The sequence below is a fragment of the Vespula vulgaris genome, chromosome 3, assembly GCF_905475345.1.
Source record: "Vespula vulgaris chromosome 3, iyVesVulg1.1, whole genome shotgun sequence".
Lineage (NCBI taxonomy): Eukaryota > Metazoa > Arthropoda > Insecta > Hymenoptera > Vespidae > Vespula > Vespula vulgaris.
Window position 1 is genome coordinate 4,328,205 of NC_066588.1, and position 19,221 is coordinate 4,347,425.

At 29.4% G+C, this 19,221-nt stretch overlaps 3 protein-coding genes across 11 annotated transcripts in view; 2 read left to right on the forward strand and 1 right to left on the reverse strand.

The window, feature by feature from the left end:
• LOC127062419 (trafficking kinesin-binding protein milt) overlaps positions 1–13,481 on the forward strand; it is a 65,996-nt gene extending 52,515 nt beyond the window's left edge. For 8 of the 9 annotated variants that reach the window (XM_050990598.1, XM_050990602.1, XM_050990603.1 and 5 more), the window contains 6 exons: positions 6,234–6,310; positions 6,409–6,784; positions 6,891–7,126; positions 7,267–7,457; positions 7,550–7,795; positions 7,904–13,481. In XM_050990598.1, coding sequence (XP_050846555.1) covers positions 6,234–6,310; positions 6,409–6,784; positions 6,891–7,126; positions 7,267–7,457; positions 7,550–7,795; positions 7,904–9,464 — 2,687 coding nt within the window. In that variant the 3' untranslated portion in view covers positions 9,465–13,481. Of the gene's footprint in view, positions 1–4,700; positions 5,601–6,233; positions 6,311–6,408; positions 6,785–6,890; positions 7,127–7,266; positions 7,458–7,549; positions 7,796–7,903 lie in introns of those variants that run through there. The other variant, XM_050990605.1, reaches the window with a different exon arrangement.
• A 1,091-nt stretch (positions 13,482–14,572) lies between these two features.
• Positions 14,573–16,645, reverse strand: LOC127062422 (peptidoglycan-recognition protein SA-like). The gene is made up of 4 exons (XM_050990618.1): positions 16,497–16,645; positions 16,089–16,296; positions 15,035–15,153; positions 14,573–14,890 (listed from the first exon to the last, which is right to left on the reverse strand). Exons 1-4 carry the CDS (start codon positions 16,546–16,548, stop codon positions 14,709–14,711), a joined length of 561 nt encoding a protein of 186 aa, XP_050846575.1. The 5' UTR covers positions 16,549–16,645; the 3' UTR covers positions 14,573–14,708.
• A 450-nt stretch (positions 16,646–17,095) lies between these two features.
• Positions 17,096–19,190, forward strand: LOC127062421 (alpha-ketoglutarate-dependent dioxygenase alkB homolog 4). Its single transcript, XM_050990617.1, has 5 exons — positions 17,096–17,220; positions 17,383–17,508; positions 17,586–17,678; positions 17,752–18,161; positions 18,223–19,190. Exons 1-5 carry the CDS (start codon positions 17,119–17,121, stop codon positions 18,371–18,373), a joined length of 882 nt encoding a protein of 293 aa, XP_050846574.1. The 5' UTR covers positions 17,096–17,118; the 3' UTR covers positions 18,374–19,190.
• The last annotated feature ends 31 nt before the right edge of the window (positions 19,191–19,221 follow it).

The following is a 19,221-nucleotide window of genomic DNA, read 5'->3' on the forward strand; positions in this document are numbered from 1 at the left end:
CTAATAAAAGATAACGTGACGATAAATTGACTAGATCGCAGGTAGTACTACTACGTATCAGTGTGTCCTTGACTCTCTCTCTCTCTATCTATCTATCTGTCTATCTATCTCTCTCTTTCTTTCCTTCACACTCTGTCATAATCGTCGTGTTCACCACGACCACAGATTTTCCTTATTCTTATTGGACGTTACGAGCACGCGAGATTTACGTTGAGATTTATCAGTAGTGAATAGAACATTATTTCCGATTACGAGATATGAAACGTTAATAGATGGATGTTTAAAGAAATTATTTAGAGAATGAGATTCGTATTTAATTTTCGAATTCACGTGAATACGCGTCGAGCTTACCGCCGCCATATTTTGTCATTCGTTTAAATCCATATCAGTTATATATATCAAACGCTTCTAATTTTGTCTGTTTCTTTGATGATTTATATAATTTATATAAATATATTACTTATATAAATCTAATAATGATTGTTTTTTTTTTATGATAAAAATTTATTTCATTAGTATAATACATACATATATGAACATGTTAATATATAACATAAAATTTATATTTAATATAAATATAAATTACATTATGTGTGTGTGTATATATATATATATATCTATATATAGAAATTAACAAAGAAAAAAGAAAGATAAAAATTGTCTGTAAATAAGAATGACGCAAAAAAAAATGGCGGAGATGTCTGGCACGATAAAAAAGCATATGAAAGCCTCACCCCCACCATATTCCATCTTCTCCATATTTTGTCACGTGACAAAACACGAGAAGATCGTAAGGTTATTCAAACTTCACACCTTTATCGAATGAAAACTCGTCTGCGTCGTCATGTTTACTTATAATAATTAATAATCATTCTCATTATTACGTATGTACACAATTTCGATGCTTCTTTTTTGAAATTAACGCTGCCTGACAAAAAATAATATATGTATATATATTTTGCCGAAGGACACGGTGCATTTTCTACAAAATGCTCATGCGTCTTTTAACACGCATATACCCACACACACACACACACACACACACACATACAGACACATGTGTACGCGCGTTCGTGCACACACGCATGTTTATTATTCTTTTTCGCACATGCCACTGTAAATATATCAACTGCTTTGTCTAATACAATGATTGCTATTGCATTTTGCTCACGTTTATCTTCTTTGTTTTTATTGAATTATCATGTACTATATATTATGCATATTTATAGTACGTATATTATTCTGTAGTGTATAAATATTACACGTATTATTATATACACTACTTTGAAGTATATAAATATTATGCATATTGTTACATATACATATTGTATATATACATATATATATATGAAGAGATTACTTATAGCTTGTGCAATATATATGTATATATTATATATATATATATAGTTTTATTATATATACTAAATATATATAATTATATATATATTAGTATATAATATTACTATGTATAATATATATATATATATATATATATAATATACTAGTATATACACTAAAATTATATTATACTAATAATATTAGGTATATATATTATTATATACTGTTGATTTATATACATATACTAGGTAAACGAAGCTTCTATTCTATGACAAGAATTTATTACTTTTTATATTACTGAGAGATAAATAATTACTAGAAAAAAGTTTTCCTAAATTACTTTTAAAAGTAAGTTGTAGTAGTTTGCAAAGTTGTACGAAACGTCCTTTCGTTCTTTTTACATAATGATATGTAAAAAAAAATTTGATCGATAAGTATTCTTAGAAGGAAAAATATAATGTGTAATCTCTTATGTAATATCGTTAAAGTTTTATTGGAAAATATTTTTAGATGGAAACAAAAAGAAATGAAAGAAAAAAAAAAGGAATGCACGATAGTCGCTTACGTAATTTTTTATTTATGTGATAAGCAAACTACGTAAATTACGAAAATACATCGTAAAATGTAACGAGGTTTGAGAAAGAAAGAAAAAGAAGTATACGTATATTATTCGTATAAAAAAATCGTAATCGATTTTTCACGAAAGTGTTACATCGACCTGCATTGTTTGAGATTATTTTAGATTATCACTCGCGAGTGTATGGGCGTTCGCAGGATGAATCATTCGCTCCCCTCCTTACTTGGAATATTTTCACGGATTCCAGTCGTATTAGATTAGCCGTGCATCTAAACTGGTTTTCATGACAACATGAGAAAGGACTTTAACGCAACCGGTTTTAAATATCTCTAAGAAGGTTTGTGACATGTCGCGTTATGGTCAACGCAAAATCATTTTTATAAAAATCTTAAGATCCGTGATTGATCTTGTATTTTTATATATATATTTTTTTATTTTATCTTTTTTATTTTTTATTTTTGTCTCGCTTTTGTTTATGTTCCTTTTTTTTATGCGATACTCTCTTTTAAAAGGAAAAAAGAAAATCTTTTTAAATTCTATTTTATATTAATTTTATTTATATTAATTCAATTCCAATTATTTATTGAAAATTAATTACGACGATACATTTGAATATCAAGCTAGTTGTTTTGAAAAAGTAAAAGGAAAAAAGAAATTTTACGAAAATTAGGACAACAGAGCTCGATCTCAATAAAATTCAATTGAAAAATCTAAAAGAAAATTAAATCAGAAAATTGTACGATATAATTGATTGTACCGAAAGAACGGCATTTCAATGAAATTATTTTGTAAAATAAAAGGAACAAATCTACAAAAGTCAATTACAGTTAATTTCAACGAAATGTAAAAAAATACACACACACACATATATATATGCGTGTACAAATATATATATATATATATATATATATATATATATATATATATATATATATATATATAACAAATAATTCTACGTAAATTATTGATTAAACAAAATTATTTATTTATTTATTTGTTTATTTAATTTTATTTTACATTCCCCTTTTCACTTATTATTTCTTTATTTCATTAATTTAACTATAATTATCTATTAACAAAATAATTATGCCGAGGCAGTTGAATTTCAACGATATTATTTTAACAAAGATAAATGAAAACGAAAAAAGAATTCTATGAAAATTAATTACTGTTTCTGAAATGAAATTCATTTGGAAAATTTAAAGTAAGAATAAATCAGAAAATTGTACAATATTATTAATTAAATCGAGACAGCTGAATTTCAATGAAATTCGTTTCGAAAATTCCAAAGAAAAAAAGAAAGAACAAATGAAAGAAAGAAAGAAAGAAAAAAAAATGTCAAGGAGAATCTTAGCCAGTTACTTTCATCAGAAAAGTATGATGAAGGTCGTCGACCATATATCACCAATGTGTTCCTGATCACCTTCTACCGGTAATACTGGTTCGTCCAGGTAAAAGGGAAGGAAAAGTACCAACGCCTGAGGGAAAGCATTCATAATAATAATAATGATAATAATAATAATGATAATAATAATGAGAAGAAAAACATCGGGCTAGTTTTCGATATAATCTTAATGGAGAGAGTCGATCTTCCATTTAAAAGCTCGATCAGTGTCGTAATCATCGTTAGAATCTAAACGAGTTTATCCCTTCTAGAAAATGATAATGACGTTCTCCGTTGTGAAATGACCTATTTGCCCTTCGAGAGGAGGAGACTACACATGCGTTCCTTTCGAAAGTAACATTCCAAAAGATAAACGATACTTTTCGAATGGATTTCTCGTGTTAAATTTTGTTTCATTTCATTTTTGTTTTCCTTTTTCTTTTTCTTTTTCTTTTTCCGTTCGCTTGATCGATATTAATATAATATAATTAATTATTCACAACAAGAAATGGATAAATGAATGAATTAATTATTCGTCAAGAATTTCATTTTGTTAATTAATTTTATTTATTCTTAATACGTCGAGTTGAAAAATTAATATATTAAATATAGGTATATTTAATTTATTTGTATATGATATATTTTTTTTTAAATTATATTAATATATTGGATTAATATATTTAAAAGAAATGTGTGTGTGTAAACTTAATAATATATAATAATGTACAATAATGTATAAACTCTAATATTATTTGTTACAATATATAAGATATACATACACATTAAAAAGATATATTAGAATTATTAGCTAGAACAGTCTATAATTATCATTATAATTATAGTAATCCATAACTATTATTTTTAATATATCATAAAAAAAGATATTCATATTTAATATATACTATATATCTACTATATATTATAATAAATATATCTAAAAGTATAGAAAAGAAATTTTAATATATTAAACAATAATAATTACAATACTAATACTAATATTAATATTAATAATAATAATAATAATAATAATAATAATAATAATAATAATAATAATAATAATAATAATAATAATAATAATAATAATAATAATAATAATAATAATAATAATAATAATAATAATAATAATAATAATAATAATAATAATAATAATAATAAGAACAACAACAACAACAACAACAACAATAACAACAATAATAATAACAATAACAACAACGATTAATAATTCAGTTACTTTCTCTAAAATGACAAAGTCATTAAAATAAAATAAAATAAAATAAAATAAAATAAAATAAAATAAAATAATAAGGAAAGAAAAAGAATTCAAATTCCAAATGCGTAATCGATGAAAGAAAATACTTTGAAAATAGTGACCAATTTCTTTGTACATTTATTGTTAAATATATCAATTGTTATATTTTTAAAATATAACAATAGGCACATATATATAATACATGTGTGTGTTGCGTGGCTTGCGCTCACGCGAACCATTCAACACGTGCGATTGCATTCTCTCAGTTACTATGACGCCAGGTAGAAGATGCGTCTGCGCCAGAGTCGGCTCAGTCTCTCCTGGATCGATAAGTTGCAAGAGTTAATTCAGATGCTGCCGCTACGGTGGTGGTAGTAGTAGGGTTGGTAGTGGTAGTAGTAGTAGTGGTTGATGGTTAGTGGTGGTACTGGTACTGGTACACTCCACTATCTAAACTTCGCTACGATAGAAGGAGGGAACGCTCAAAATCTTCGACCATCTTCGTTGTTTCATTCGTTTTGTTTTTCTTCATACATTTCTGCTCGAGCTTAATATCATAATACACACACAACAAGTAACACGGGCGCGCACAGTTTACCCAAAAGTTTAGAATTTTTAATAGAAGAATTTTTAATAGACGAACCTAACCAACGCGCACGATTATTTACTCGACGATTCTTCAAGATGGATTAACGATGATCCATGGATCTGCCTGTTGAATCTCCTTTTAATATTGTTCTTTATAAGTGATATATAATAACCACAGAGTGTATTGACCGATCTATTCGTATGATCGAAGAAAATAAAAATGTGAAAAATCGAAGAGATAAGTGACTTGATTGTTTACATATGAGAAAGCATGATCATTGCTTGTTATTAAAAGTTTCATCCATTGTTCTCAGCTATAATAGTGTTCTTTGAATTCTACGCGTAAGAATTTCTCGTTTACAACATGTTATCGCGTACTCTCGGTGCATTTACTATGCGTGGACGAAGATCTTCTTCCACTAATAATGGGGATAATCAAAGTATGTTCAATCTGGACGCTTCAGGTAATTTTATTTAAGAGAGATTGTCGAAATTAATTTAATAAATAAAATTGGAAAAATTGAAACAATAAAAATTAGCTGATTAAGTTTGATAAATTCTTATGGGAGGTTAGATAATTTTAAACGGTATATTTAACATTGCTTGCTGACCCGTTATAATTGATATAAATAGTTAAGATAGAATCGATTTTTGTTCGAAGCTCACGTGTGTTGAAGAAGAAATTCCCGATAAGTTACGTATTCCTATTTTTAAAAATAAATTCGTATATGTGATACAAACTCGACCGCCGCATATATTAAAAAAAAAAAAAAAATTCTGAATATGTCGAATATGAATTCTATTCTATCGTTTTAATTCTCGACGCAAGATCGTGAGATCTAAATCACAGTAGATCACTCCGTTGCACGTATTTATTTTCTTTTTTCTTTTCTTTTCCTGTTTCTTTTCAGCCTCTTCGCAATTTTATATACAAATTGATTTATTTTTTGTAAAATTCAATGTACATATACATAATATTAAAATTCAATGTCTTCATTAAATATAATTACATAGACACACACACACACACACACACACACATATTTATATATAGTATAAATAAAGTACAAAGACGAATCAAATATTATTTGTTTTAGTTCTATGCAGCAACCGGGTGAGCCAAATGACCAAGACCTATAATGACATTGAGGCAGTTACAAGGCTTTTGGAAGAGGTAAAAAAAAAACTGAACAATACATCCACTTTGCATTTGCATTCTCACAACATTAAATGTATCTTATATATATATATATTTTTTTTATCATCGCGTAGAAAGAAAAAGATTTGGAATTGACCGCACGTATTGGTAAGGAACTGCTGACGCACAATCAAAAACTTGAAAGTACTGTGAATGCCCTGGAAGCTGATTTGAAAGAGGCAAACGAAAAGATTACGCAGTTGAATCATGAATTGTTCAAAAAAACCGAACTTATTCAGATACTTACAAACGATGTTGACGAGTCAAGCTCCGAAGGTGGTACACCAACAGGTTTGCGTGGTATCAACTTGGACATGATGCAAAGGAAGATAAGTACCTTGGAAGATGAGAACAAACAATTACGTAATGAATTTTCCAAGTTGATACATGAAACTAATGATACCGAGGAACAGGAGGCCCGTCTTGTAAAGGATATTGCCGCTCAACTCGGTTAGCATTAATAATATTATTTCATTAGCAATAATTAAATATTGAAATCATATAAAAGGTTTGAAAGATATAAATGTCACCATATAAATCGTAATATCGTTAACAGCAAATGCCAATATGGAGGCGGATGGTATGGCCGAGGAGCTTGGTCGACAAAAAGAAGAAAATAGGTTACAACACGAGCAAATAGTTAGCCTTACCGCTAAATTAGCTGAAACTGAGCTCAGGTTAGCTCAGCTCATGGCTGAACATGATGAGGTCGGTGCGACTCTAGTCATTACCAGAGATAATCAGAACACCCTTGCCAGTGAACTTGCTGAATTCAAGGAACGATACGCCGAGGTATTATCAAAAAATTTATACATTGTTCTTTACAACTTGAAATAATAGCTGATACAACAATGGTAGTTCTTGTAAAAAAGAAAAGAAAAGAAATAAAAAACGATAAAAATATAACTGAACTCCTTTTCTCTGTCTGTTAGGTTGTAAATCTGCTATCTGAAACGCAAGAACAATTGCGTAAACAAAGAAAGCGGGGAATGCCAACCGTAAGAGGTGGATCGTTGTTTCCTTCGATGGGTGCTGCGCCACAGCCAGACTCGATAGCTTCGGAATTGGAATCATCTCTATATTCGGAGCTGAGTCTGGATTCTGGTATCATTACTGATCGAACGTACGTTACATTTCATTATTTACTTCTATACTTACAAACATCTATACATATATATTATATCAATGAGAACTTTTTTTTTTAATACAATTTAGACCAACATACAAGAAAGTATTCGAAACGGTCCGTTGTGCCTCTCGAGCGTCTTACACGAGTGCAGATATGAATCAATTCCCTCGAATAGGTTCTATGACAACGTCAACTTTGTCGAGTGGTTCGATGGGTCCACGCATGAGTTGTGGCCAAGTTAAATCTAATATGCCTTATGGTTTTACGAGTTTGGATTCGACTGGACACAGTGAAAGCGAAGGTTCCCTTTTCACTGAGTTTGATGATTACCCGTATGTATCGTTTACCGTAGAGCAAATACGTACAACGGATATTTAAAAAAAGAAATCGCTTCTAATAATTGTTTTATCTTTTTTCTTTTTCTCCCCCATTTATTACAGAGGACCACAAAGGATTGGAGTACCTGGTGCACCAGGTGCAGCGGATTTGGAAGCAGCTCTACGTCGGTTGACACCAGCAGAAGTGTTAGCAAGACGAGCATGTTTAAGTACTGGTGCTGGATATAACTATGATTACGATGGTGGTATCCTACATTCACCGCCAACCTTTTTACCGTTTGGTTGTCGAACACCTGACAGTATAATGTCAACTGGTAGCAGTGGTAATCTGAGCGGTTTCAGTGGTAATACTGGAAATGCTTGGAGAGTTCCAGAGAAATTACAGATAGTAAAGCCAATGGAAGGTTCACAAACCCTACATCATTGGTCGCAATTGGCTACGCCTACTTTAGGTGGTTTATTAGAAGATAGGCCAGGTGTTAGAACACGTGGTGGGCGTGGTCTTGAAGATCTTGGTTTGTTGACCTTTACATTGTCGGATTTAGAGGAAGATGAGGAATATGCGAATCCTGGTAAGCTCTTCCAAGATACAGGCTCGGTTTATACCTTTACGAATAGCACGGTACTTCATCCGGATGAACATACAAGCGTGACACCAAGTATCGTGGGTAGTCGGGTCGCAACAGCACCTAGTAGCGCTGGAAATTCCGGAAAAAATAGTCCTCGTACTCGCAGCCGAAGTAATTCTACCTCGACGTTCTCGACGACTCTTGGTCTGGCTAAGATGCTCAATGAGAGAGGAATTAAGGCTGTGACACCTTCCTGTGTAGGTACTTCCTGTGGGGCGACACCTAGCGGCGAAAGAAATTTCATACCAACAGCAACGCCATGTAATAGCCCGGATGCTAGCCCGCCAGCAACAAGATCTACATCACCACCGCCGCAGTCATCGCCACAGCAAGAAAATACTTCTCTGTCGTTTAGTCTGCTAAGTAGCGGAGCTGAATTGTTGAAACGTACATTCAGTAGCGATACCTCGCAATCGCAAATTAATAAAAGAACCAGAACGCCGAAACCTGCGTTGACGAGATCAGAGAAAAAAGCATTAACCGGTATACGATTGGTTGAGAAACTCGAAAGAATAGGAATCGATGCTATAATGTCAACGACAGTCGGCTCGTCGATCTCGCCGTTGGCACTTCAGGGTGCTTTGTATACGCGACGTTCGATGAAGAGTCCAATGGCACAACTGACCTTCCTCAAGACCTCGATGCCTTCCAGCATCAGTCAGGAAAGATTGTTCTCGCCTTCGTTAGCCTCGTCCTCTTCTAGCGTCGTTTCTGAATCTAGTTCAAGTCCGACATTGGAACATATGAATAATAGTAAGAGGATGAACGATGATAACGTCGATGATGCTGGTGCTTCGGTTATGTCATCTGGTAATTCTAGTTCAGATTCGCCTATAAGATCATTGATAATCGAATGTGCGTTAGGTACTCAACAAAAACGCGATAACGACGGTAGTAAACCAACTAGATCGGATTTAGGTAAAGTCAAAGGTGCAGCTAATACCACAACACCAGTTACCAGAGAGTCCATTACTCAATCCGCCCTCGGTTCTATCAGTTCACTTTTCTTTGGACGCAAGGGTGGTCTTTTGTAAAAAAAAAAAAAAAAGAAAAAGAACAAACAAAAAAAAAGAAAAAAGAAATTTTTCCTCCTTTTCCATTCTTTCTTTCCTTCCTTCCTTTTTTCCTTTCTTCCTCCTTTTTCCTTCCTTTCTTCCTTTCTCCCTAACTTCTTTTATCTTTATTTTTTCTTTTTGTTCCCATTCGATTAGCCTTCGAGCTAACGATGAGTCGAACGTCGTAGTCAAAGTTTTAGCGGATTAATGGGTAACTTGGTACTTTGGTAGAAACAAAATGGTTCCGTTCGTTCGTTGGTTGGTTCGTTCGTTCGTTAGTTCGTTCGTTCGTTCGTTCGTTCGTTCGTTCGTTCGTTCGTTCGTTCGTTCGTTCGTTCGTTTGCATGTTCAATTAAAAAAATATTGAACATTGCTCGTACTATTACAAACACATTGCATTGCTCTCATCTCTGCGACACTTAATTTTCGATCATCGATCGGATCAGAATATATGTATATGTATATATACATATACATAAAACACAAAGACACACACACACATACATATACATATTTTATTTTTTGATAAATACTTAATTCTTTGCAGTCCGACGTTTCTTCAGTTTTGAAGACTATTTATTTTCTTTTTTAACATATGTCGAATATATTATAAATACATTTTCCGTGAAGTTAATAAGATTTGTAATTTGTATACTTGAATATCTCTCAGGGTATTCATCTTAATTTAATTTATCACTGAAGGTTTTAACTTTAAACAAAATATCATTCCAATTAATACTTGGATTATCGATATGCCAAAGAAAAAAAGAAAAGAGAAAAAGAGAAAGATGAAAAAAAAGGACAGGAAAGAAAAGAAAAAGAAAATTGCCATCGGACAGCAAAGCATTAATACTTTTAAGAAGCATTAATTAGATTCCTAATAATAATCCTCCTTATCGGTACAGAACATATGACTCTTTTTAGTATTGATCAACGATCATAGTGAAAATCTTTTAGTCTAAACAAGAAGGTCGAGTAAACAAGAAGAAAAACAAAAAAAGAAAAAGAATTTAAAAAAGTTATATATATATATATACATATACATATACACACATATATATATGTATATATATATAACAAATAAATATACGATCAATCGTTATGTATTCACCACGATGATCGTAGGAGAGCAATATAATTCTATACGTATATGCTGATGATGATGATGATGATGATGACGACGATGATGATAATAGTAATGATGACGTAAATAATAAAAATGGCGTGCCACTGATTAAACGCGAGGGTGATCACTTCGGTCATATCTAACTGATGGCATAAAAAATATATTGCGAAGAAACGAAGGCTGCTCATATTAATGTATATAAGGACAAAGTTTTACCGCTAGTAAGTTAGGAAAATGCGAATTTATCGTAGAACAAGTAAACGTGTGATTTCAAAAATGATTACAGTTTTAAAACTATAATTTTATTATTGACAATGACGACGCTACGACGAGGACGAGGACGACGATGACGACTACAACGACGAGTTTTTAAAAAAGTTTGATGATGCGAGAACAAATTTTTTCTTCTTTTTTTTCCAAAGCACAAATATAACTTTTATTATTATTATTATTATTATTATTTTCTTAGATTTTTTTTCGGTGCTAATTTATTTTCTTACTGTTTTCCCTTTTTTTTTCTTTCTTTTTCTTTCTTTTTGTTTCTCTCTTCTTATTCATTTTTATTCTCACTATTACTTTTTTTTTATTATTATTATTATTATTATTATTATTATTATTATTATTATTATTCATATTCATATTCATATTATTGTTCTCTTGAATATTTGTTATTTTTCATCGGTTCCATACTCCTAATGACGAACGTATGTATCTATATACGTACGTATGTACATATACATATTTATGTACATAAGTACATATATAGAAATATATTTTCTTCAGGACACAGAACCAGTCGAATTATCGATGCTATTGTCACTCTTTGTATATTGAAGATTGTACATTTAGCATTTCGATTCGATCGAGTCGTGTTAAATATTGTGTATGCGTTTAGAAAATTATTAAAAAAAAAAAAGAGAAAAAAAAAAGAAAAATTACGAAAAACATGCCGTTATAATCTTTCTCAATCTTTTTTATTTTCTATCCTTCTTTCTTTCATTTTTTTTTCTTTTTCTTTTTATTTTATCCTTAATTTATTCTCAATTTTATTTCGATAGATAGTCTCTATTATTTTATGTATAAAGGCAAACCAAACAAATGTATTATAGCGTCGGGTGTTTAACGTTAACAGAAAAAAAAAAGAAAAAAAAGAGAGAGATAGAAGATAAATAGATAGATAGATAGAGAAAGAGACAGAGAGAAAGAGAGAGAGAGAGAGAGAGAGAGAGAGAAAAGCAGAAGAAAAAGAAGAAAAAAATAGCCGACAAAAAATGGAGCCTTGTACATAAAACGTACAAAGTATAATAAAATTATGTTGGAAATCTTAAACATAAACCTGAGTTACTACCGTTCGTCTTCTAAGCTCTTCATTATTATTATTATTATTATTATTCTTTTCTATATATTTCTTTCCTCTTTTTTTTTCTTTTCTTTTTTTTTTTTTTTAGTTCTTTCCTTTTCGTTGGATTCCTCCGAAGAAATGGCCTAAGAAATTTTTTGCTTAGAATAAGAGAACAAAAATGAACGTAACGTAACATTGTTACAACCAAAGAAATACTTCGACGGATACTTTTTATAGGCTGAAAACAAATGTTCCCTCTTGTTTTTATTTTTAATTTAATTTTTAACTTTTATATACATATATATATATATATTTTTCTTTTCTTTTTCTTCTCTTTTTTAATCTCTTTTCCAATTTCCTCTACAGTGTTATATTTTAACGAATTCATTTCTTCTTCTTCTTCTTCTTCTTCTTCTCCTTCTTTTTTCTTTTCTTTTCGTTACTCTTCGCGTATAAGCGAAAAGATATCGAGAGTGTGAGAGAGAGAAAAAAAAAGGGAACAACCGAAGAAAAAGAAAACTATATATCACGAGAAATGGAAATGGAAATGAAAAATGAAACTAAATATAAATAAATAAATATGATAACCGAATGTGCGGCACGAGTGAACTTAATGAAATGAAATATGTCGTGATCCAATGGGTGACTTGCTAAGAGGATTTAGAAACGTAGAATCCACGAGAGGCGCCATTTTTTCTTTTTTCTTGTTTCTCCTTTTCGAAATTTTATAGAAATATTTCTTCTAATTTTTAACGCGATCGGTAACATTACAGACACGTTAATCATTACATTATTATTAATGATTATTTCAATCCTTTACAATGTTCATCGCGACGATCGCCTTGAATCAATAATACAAATCGTTTTTGTATTATTCCAAATTTTCCAATTCTTTTTCAACCTTCCTTTTTCTTTTTTTAAAATTTATTGGAGGATTCTACGATCTAAACAATTGTATCACAGAAATATTAAAGTAATTACATCGAGCATAAAAAATAAAATCAATGCACAATTCGTATTACTTATCTATTGAAAATATGATGAGATGATAAAACAATGAAACAACTATCGTTTTGCGCATAATTCTCGCTCAAAATGTGACTAATAGTAAAATACCGATTTGACTACATATGTTGCTTCCGATTTTCAAGTCTCCAATTATATATACGTATTTATGTATTTATATATGAATACATATATATATATATATATATATACATATATATACATATATATATCTATTTATGTTTATATTTATATGTATACGTATATATAAAGTGAAACACACGAACGAATATTGACCTACGTATCGTTATTACGCGATAAATCTAATAGATATAGCTTAGAAGTTCGAAACCGAGGCCTTAGAATAATCCATAAATCCTTATTTTATGTATGTATGTATTTATTTATTTATTTCTGTGACTAGTCCTCTCCGAGAAAAATGAAACAAGGAAAAAAAAGAAGATAATTAAAAATGTAATAAAATGAGTATCGTTCTCGAAACGATAGGATAGTGTATGTTTGACTTTTTTGTTTTTTTTTTTTTTTTTTTTTTAAATACCGATCGTTTTGATTCCACATATACGATCGCGCCTGTTCTATCCTCCCATTCCCCAACCCACCTCGCTAATTCTTTCAATTTGTCAATTCGTTGAAAGAGAAAAAAGAAACACTTTTTGCATTTGTTATTTAAAAAGGAAAAAAAGGGTGATCGGAGATGGGAATACGTACGTAAAATTAGTTAAGATTGATAAGAAAGTGTTTGCACTGTAATGAAAAGAATTGTTGCAATAGCGATCTGTGTGCGCAGTACATACCTCCAAATCGAACAATAAATATATTTAAGTATAATGAAATGTTGTTATTCATACCTTCGGATTAATTTTGCTAATTGCTTAAGAGAAAAAAAAATTTTTTATACTTATTTTTATTATTGATTCATATTTATTTTTATTTATTGAAGTGCACGACAATATCACGTTCGAAACGATGATTCTTGATTAATGCTTAACTGACTTTATTAATGATACCACTTATATTTGTAGAAAAATAAATATTTTGTTACGTCTAACTTGTCATGCCTATTACAGTGAACTGTGCACGTGTAATACTCACACGAGATCTCCTTGAAAATTAATTACAAGAATATTTTATCTATTCATGTCCTATAGAATGCAATATCTATGATAGTAATTATGAAGATAATAATAATAATAATATGAAACGAAACGTCGATAATTTGTTATTCGGTCGATAAATTGCATTTTACTGTTACCGACGAATTTTACTCATTCGATAAACTAGCGAAAATTAAATTATTATCGACATTTTATTGCAAAACTTCAAAAGATGACGCTATACGAAACTTCTTTTAAACGAAAAATATCGAAAAAACGTTTACGTCACATTGAATCTAGGCGCAATTCTTTACCAATTTTGGTATCATTTTAAAGACGAATTGTTTAAGCGAGAATATAACTTTCTCGAGTTATTAAAAAAATTATATTTTTATATATAAATTATTCTCGAAAAAGCATTACTTTTTGACACTATTACTTTTGAAAGATAATAAATTTCATTGTTGATTTATATTATTATAAAACCAAGAGTGATGAATAGCTTTTAATCTACATATTTCATTTTATTCAAATATTAAAAAACAATAAAAAGAAACATTAATAACATGACATTTTAGTTAACTGATATTTTAAAAAAATCTGACTCATTAGTCGAATATATTATTTAGATTATGTCAAGGTTGACCCCATTCGGGCCAATTTTGAATTTGTGTGTACAAATTAAATCCAGGACTCACTGTTGCTTGTATTTGTCGAGCAGCGATCACACGAACATTTTCACGTAAGACACCTTGAGAAATACCACATCTGATCAATTTGTGTGCCGCGTTCAACATTTTATCGCTTGCATCTTTATCTAAAACAAAAAACAAATAAAAAAAAAAGAATATAAAGAAAAGAATATAATATTTTGCAATTGTATTTATCCTTTCTTTTAATTAGTTCGCAAAGTTATTAGCACACATTTCGTTTTTTTTTTTTTTCAAAATTACTAGCGTACCTTCAAAATTACCAATGAATGCTATGCCCACAGATTTTTTGTTATATCCATAAGTATGGGCACCTTCCTTCGTCCATCCTCTACCCTCGTAAATATTACCATCGCCACCGATTAGAAAACTGTCACCAAAAATTTTATTAAAAAATATTAAACCTTTCGCGATAGAAAAAAAGTTAAACAGGACATATGTTTCACTGCCATTTAATGCGTCACTATTTTTAAACATTTTTATTTACTATTTTAAATAAATGATCAGTACTTGTTATAAAATATCAGTACGTAATATATTACACTAATTAATAAAAAAAGCTGTCAGTATTCTAATTAAAATATTTATAAATACAATAATTGAACATCCTATATAGTACGATCGTTTATAATTGTCAAGTTCGCAAAGAAATGCTATCTAAGGAAATATATACTACGGGTAAACAAAGTCTATCAACAAAATGGAAAAAAACAAATATAGAAAGTGATAGTGATAGCTACAGCAATTATTATTACTGTTTCGTTTTCTAATTTTTTATTTGTTAATATAACTTTCAATACTCTCTAAAGAGTTGAATAACAAAAAAATAAATAAAAATTGTAACATAATTTTCTTGATTTGTCGATTTATCTACTTCCATAAAAAACAATTTATTTTCTATAATAATATTGATTTAATTGCCGATGTAATGCTGCGATATGAAGATTATGATTCTTTTATAATTTTTTTCTATGAAAACAAATAATGATATTATAATTTATTTCAATGTTTTCTTTTCGCGAATGGAAAATATATCTAACACAACGATCGCTGTAACTTTCTTTATATATAGATATATAGTATATAAAGAACGATATAGTTAAAAGATTAAATAAAAACTCTTTCTCTTTCGAATATCCAAATGTATGAAATCGCAAATTTTTGGGATACAGAATATTGTCTAGAAATGTAGTACGCAAATACGTAGATCCGCCTACGTATATAGCGAAAGAATTGATAAACGAAAAGAAAAACAATAAAATTAATAATAATAAAATGAAAAGAAATAAAAAAAGGAAAACTTACGAAAAAGCAATATCGTTCCAACCTAACGAATCCATATGATAAGATTGAATGGATTGTACTCTTGTTGAACATTCTTTACGTGTTGTACATTCAGGTGTTACAGTATGATGTATTATTACGTATAATATTGGTATTATAAGAAAATTTATACTTTTCTCGGTCTTTCCTCCCCATGCAGCCTTGGATAATATTTTCGGACAATCGTCATCTAAAAATCGTTGAAAAGTATAAAATCGATTAACAATTAATATATAATAATTAATAATAATAGTTCGATAATTTTTTTCTTATTTTTGCTTTTGTTTCTTTTTCTTTCTTTTCTTTTTTTTTTTTTTTTATTTACTTTTTATTTTTGCTTCATTAACTTCAGCCATCTTTTAATATTCGAACAGGAAGTTCCTTACTTACCAGCAACGGATATATGAAATATCAGACATATTGTTAACAATTTAATAATCATTTTTTTTCACTTTCTTTTATTTTCTTTTCGCACAATTTTATTCCTTCGTTAATGTGTCAAAGTCACAGTTAAAATAATGCTCGAGTAAATGAGATTACGTGTATATAAAGTATGTAGGAGATAGAAAATTGAAAGGGTTAAATGCAAAGTTTGAAATAGGTTCAAGAGGTTATGACCCTACTGATAACAAGATATTGCGAATGATATTTCAAACAACTTTTAAAGATGATTTCTTGGAATTTTATCTTCACCAATGGTTAAATTAAAAAAGAACTTTGTTAAACGTAGAATAACAATATTAAATAATAATATATATATATTGAAATTAACTATTTATTTAGAATTCTTTTATATTTCTTTTCAGATTACAATTCACTCAGCGTTTAACAATAACATGAGAAGTGTTTCAAATTGACTTTTTTCGTTTAATCCTACAACGTCAATATACACACACGTACATAATACTTGATTAAATGACCTAACCTTTATTTGAATTCGATTCCTTAACCTCACTTTTTGACTAAAATTGTTCTTCGTGATAATTTAGAGAAAAACTTGTATTTATGAAAAATGGAGACCGTACGTCCATGTGGTTGTAAAGGGATTCGTACTTGCTTGATTTGCGAAGAACAATTTAACATAACAAAGCCAGATTTAAAAGAAAAGTTACAAGTAAGTAATAACTAGCAAAGATTGAAAAGTAAATATATCTTATTTTTTTTATATTACCTTTCTTTTATATATTCATTGTATGAATTCACTCTAATTTAATACATTTTGTTATATGAGCAACACCTTTTTATTGATTCAATTATAATGATTCTGTAATTCCAGGAAAAATCCTCTTACGTTTATTGTCCGTATTGTAATAAAGCATGGGCTGGATGGGATATAGAATTGTATAAACAACATCCTCATCATAAAGGACATGCGATAGATTATCCAGGTGTTTTTATTAAAGTAATTTCGATTTATTAAAATTAATTCGAATTTTTAAAAATAATTTTCTGTTATCTTACGAATTTTCTTTCGTGTAGCTTGATTTCTTAAATACAGAAGAGACATTGACTTTGATAAAATCACTGGACGAATTACCGTGGGAACCATCGCAAAGTGGTAGAAGAAAACAAGTGTGTAACAAAGTTAATTATAGTTAATACAAATATCATTGCTTTTATTAACTTCTAAAATGTTAACTTTCAGAATTTTGGTCCAAAGTGTAATTTTAAAAAACGAAAATTACGTTTAGGTACTTTCAATGGATTTCCACAATCTACAGAATTTGTACAAAAGAAATTCAGTGAAATTCCACTTTTAAATAATTTTAAGACGGTAGAACAATGTACTCTTGAATACAATCCAAAACGAGGAGCTTCTATAGATCCTCATATAGATGATTGTTGGATATGGGGAGAGCGTATAGTTACAGTTAATGTGTTAGGTGATTCTGTATTAACAATGACACCTTATACCGAATCGATTAGACGTTACAATTTAGATTATGTAGAAAATTATTCTTCTAAAGTTGATAAGAAAATAGGAACACAGCAAGACATAGTAATACGTTTGCCTATGCCAGCAAAATCATTGATGGTTTTATACGGACTTGCGAGGTATGTTTCATAAAAGTTCAGTGTAATAATGTTAATTGATAACTGATGATTATTTTTGTAGATATAATTGGGAACACTCTGTGCTTCGAGACGATATAACATCAAGACGCGTCTGTCTTGCTTATAGAGAATTAACTCCACCATATCTTGAAAATGGTAAACATGAAAAGGAAGCATCAGAAATCCTTGAAAAAGCAACCATTTTTTGGTAACAACTAAATAGTACCACTGATATCATGTTTGCACAATTTTACTGTAATGCAATCCATTGCATTTTTACCATTCCATTTGAAATATCGTGCAGTATGAAATATAACCACAAATAGAACAAAGGAAGCGTTGAAGACAAAGCAGCACGATTGAAATAAAAGTTTTACAGTGGAATTTTGATACAGTATGTATCAATTCTTATATTTTTTTTTATCCATCTCTTTACTTCCTTACAAACTAATGCATGATGGTATAAAAATGAGTAAGTTGTAGAAAAAAATTTATTCACGAATTAAGTACAATATTTCTTATACAAGAACACCATCAAAATTTTAATATTATAATAATAAACAATATTTTCCCATAACAGTTCTTTAACTTTATGCAATAATACTGTTACATTTAAAGAAGTTTTATCGGCAAAAAGAACGTAGATATTATGAAAGTGAAATAATTTTAACGAATATTAATTTGCAATAAAAATTCTATTCTCTTTCTATATATTTACAATTCGTGTGATTCAAAGTAAAGGGTGACTTTTATTCTATTAAATTACTTAATAGTCTACTATTAAATATAAACTTTGGTATCGCATTAAATTAATCTCACGATGAAACGTGAGCCTGGGAAAAATATATGCGTAATTATCAATTATTAAAATACTTGTTAATTCTTAACAAACAAAAAAGTTGTAAAATCTGATATAATAATGATCAATCGAACTTTGTACAGTGCTACCGCTAGAAATTGTATTTGTATAAGTTTTCATTGATCTTACGATTTCAAACAAAATTAAAAAACAAAAAAAAAATAAATAAATACGAAAAAAGTCAAACATTTATTGTAAGAT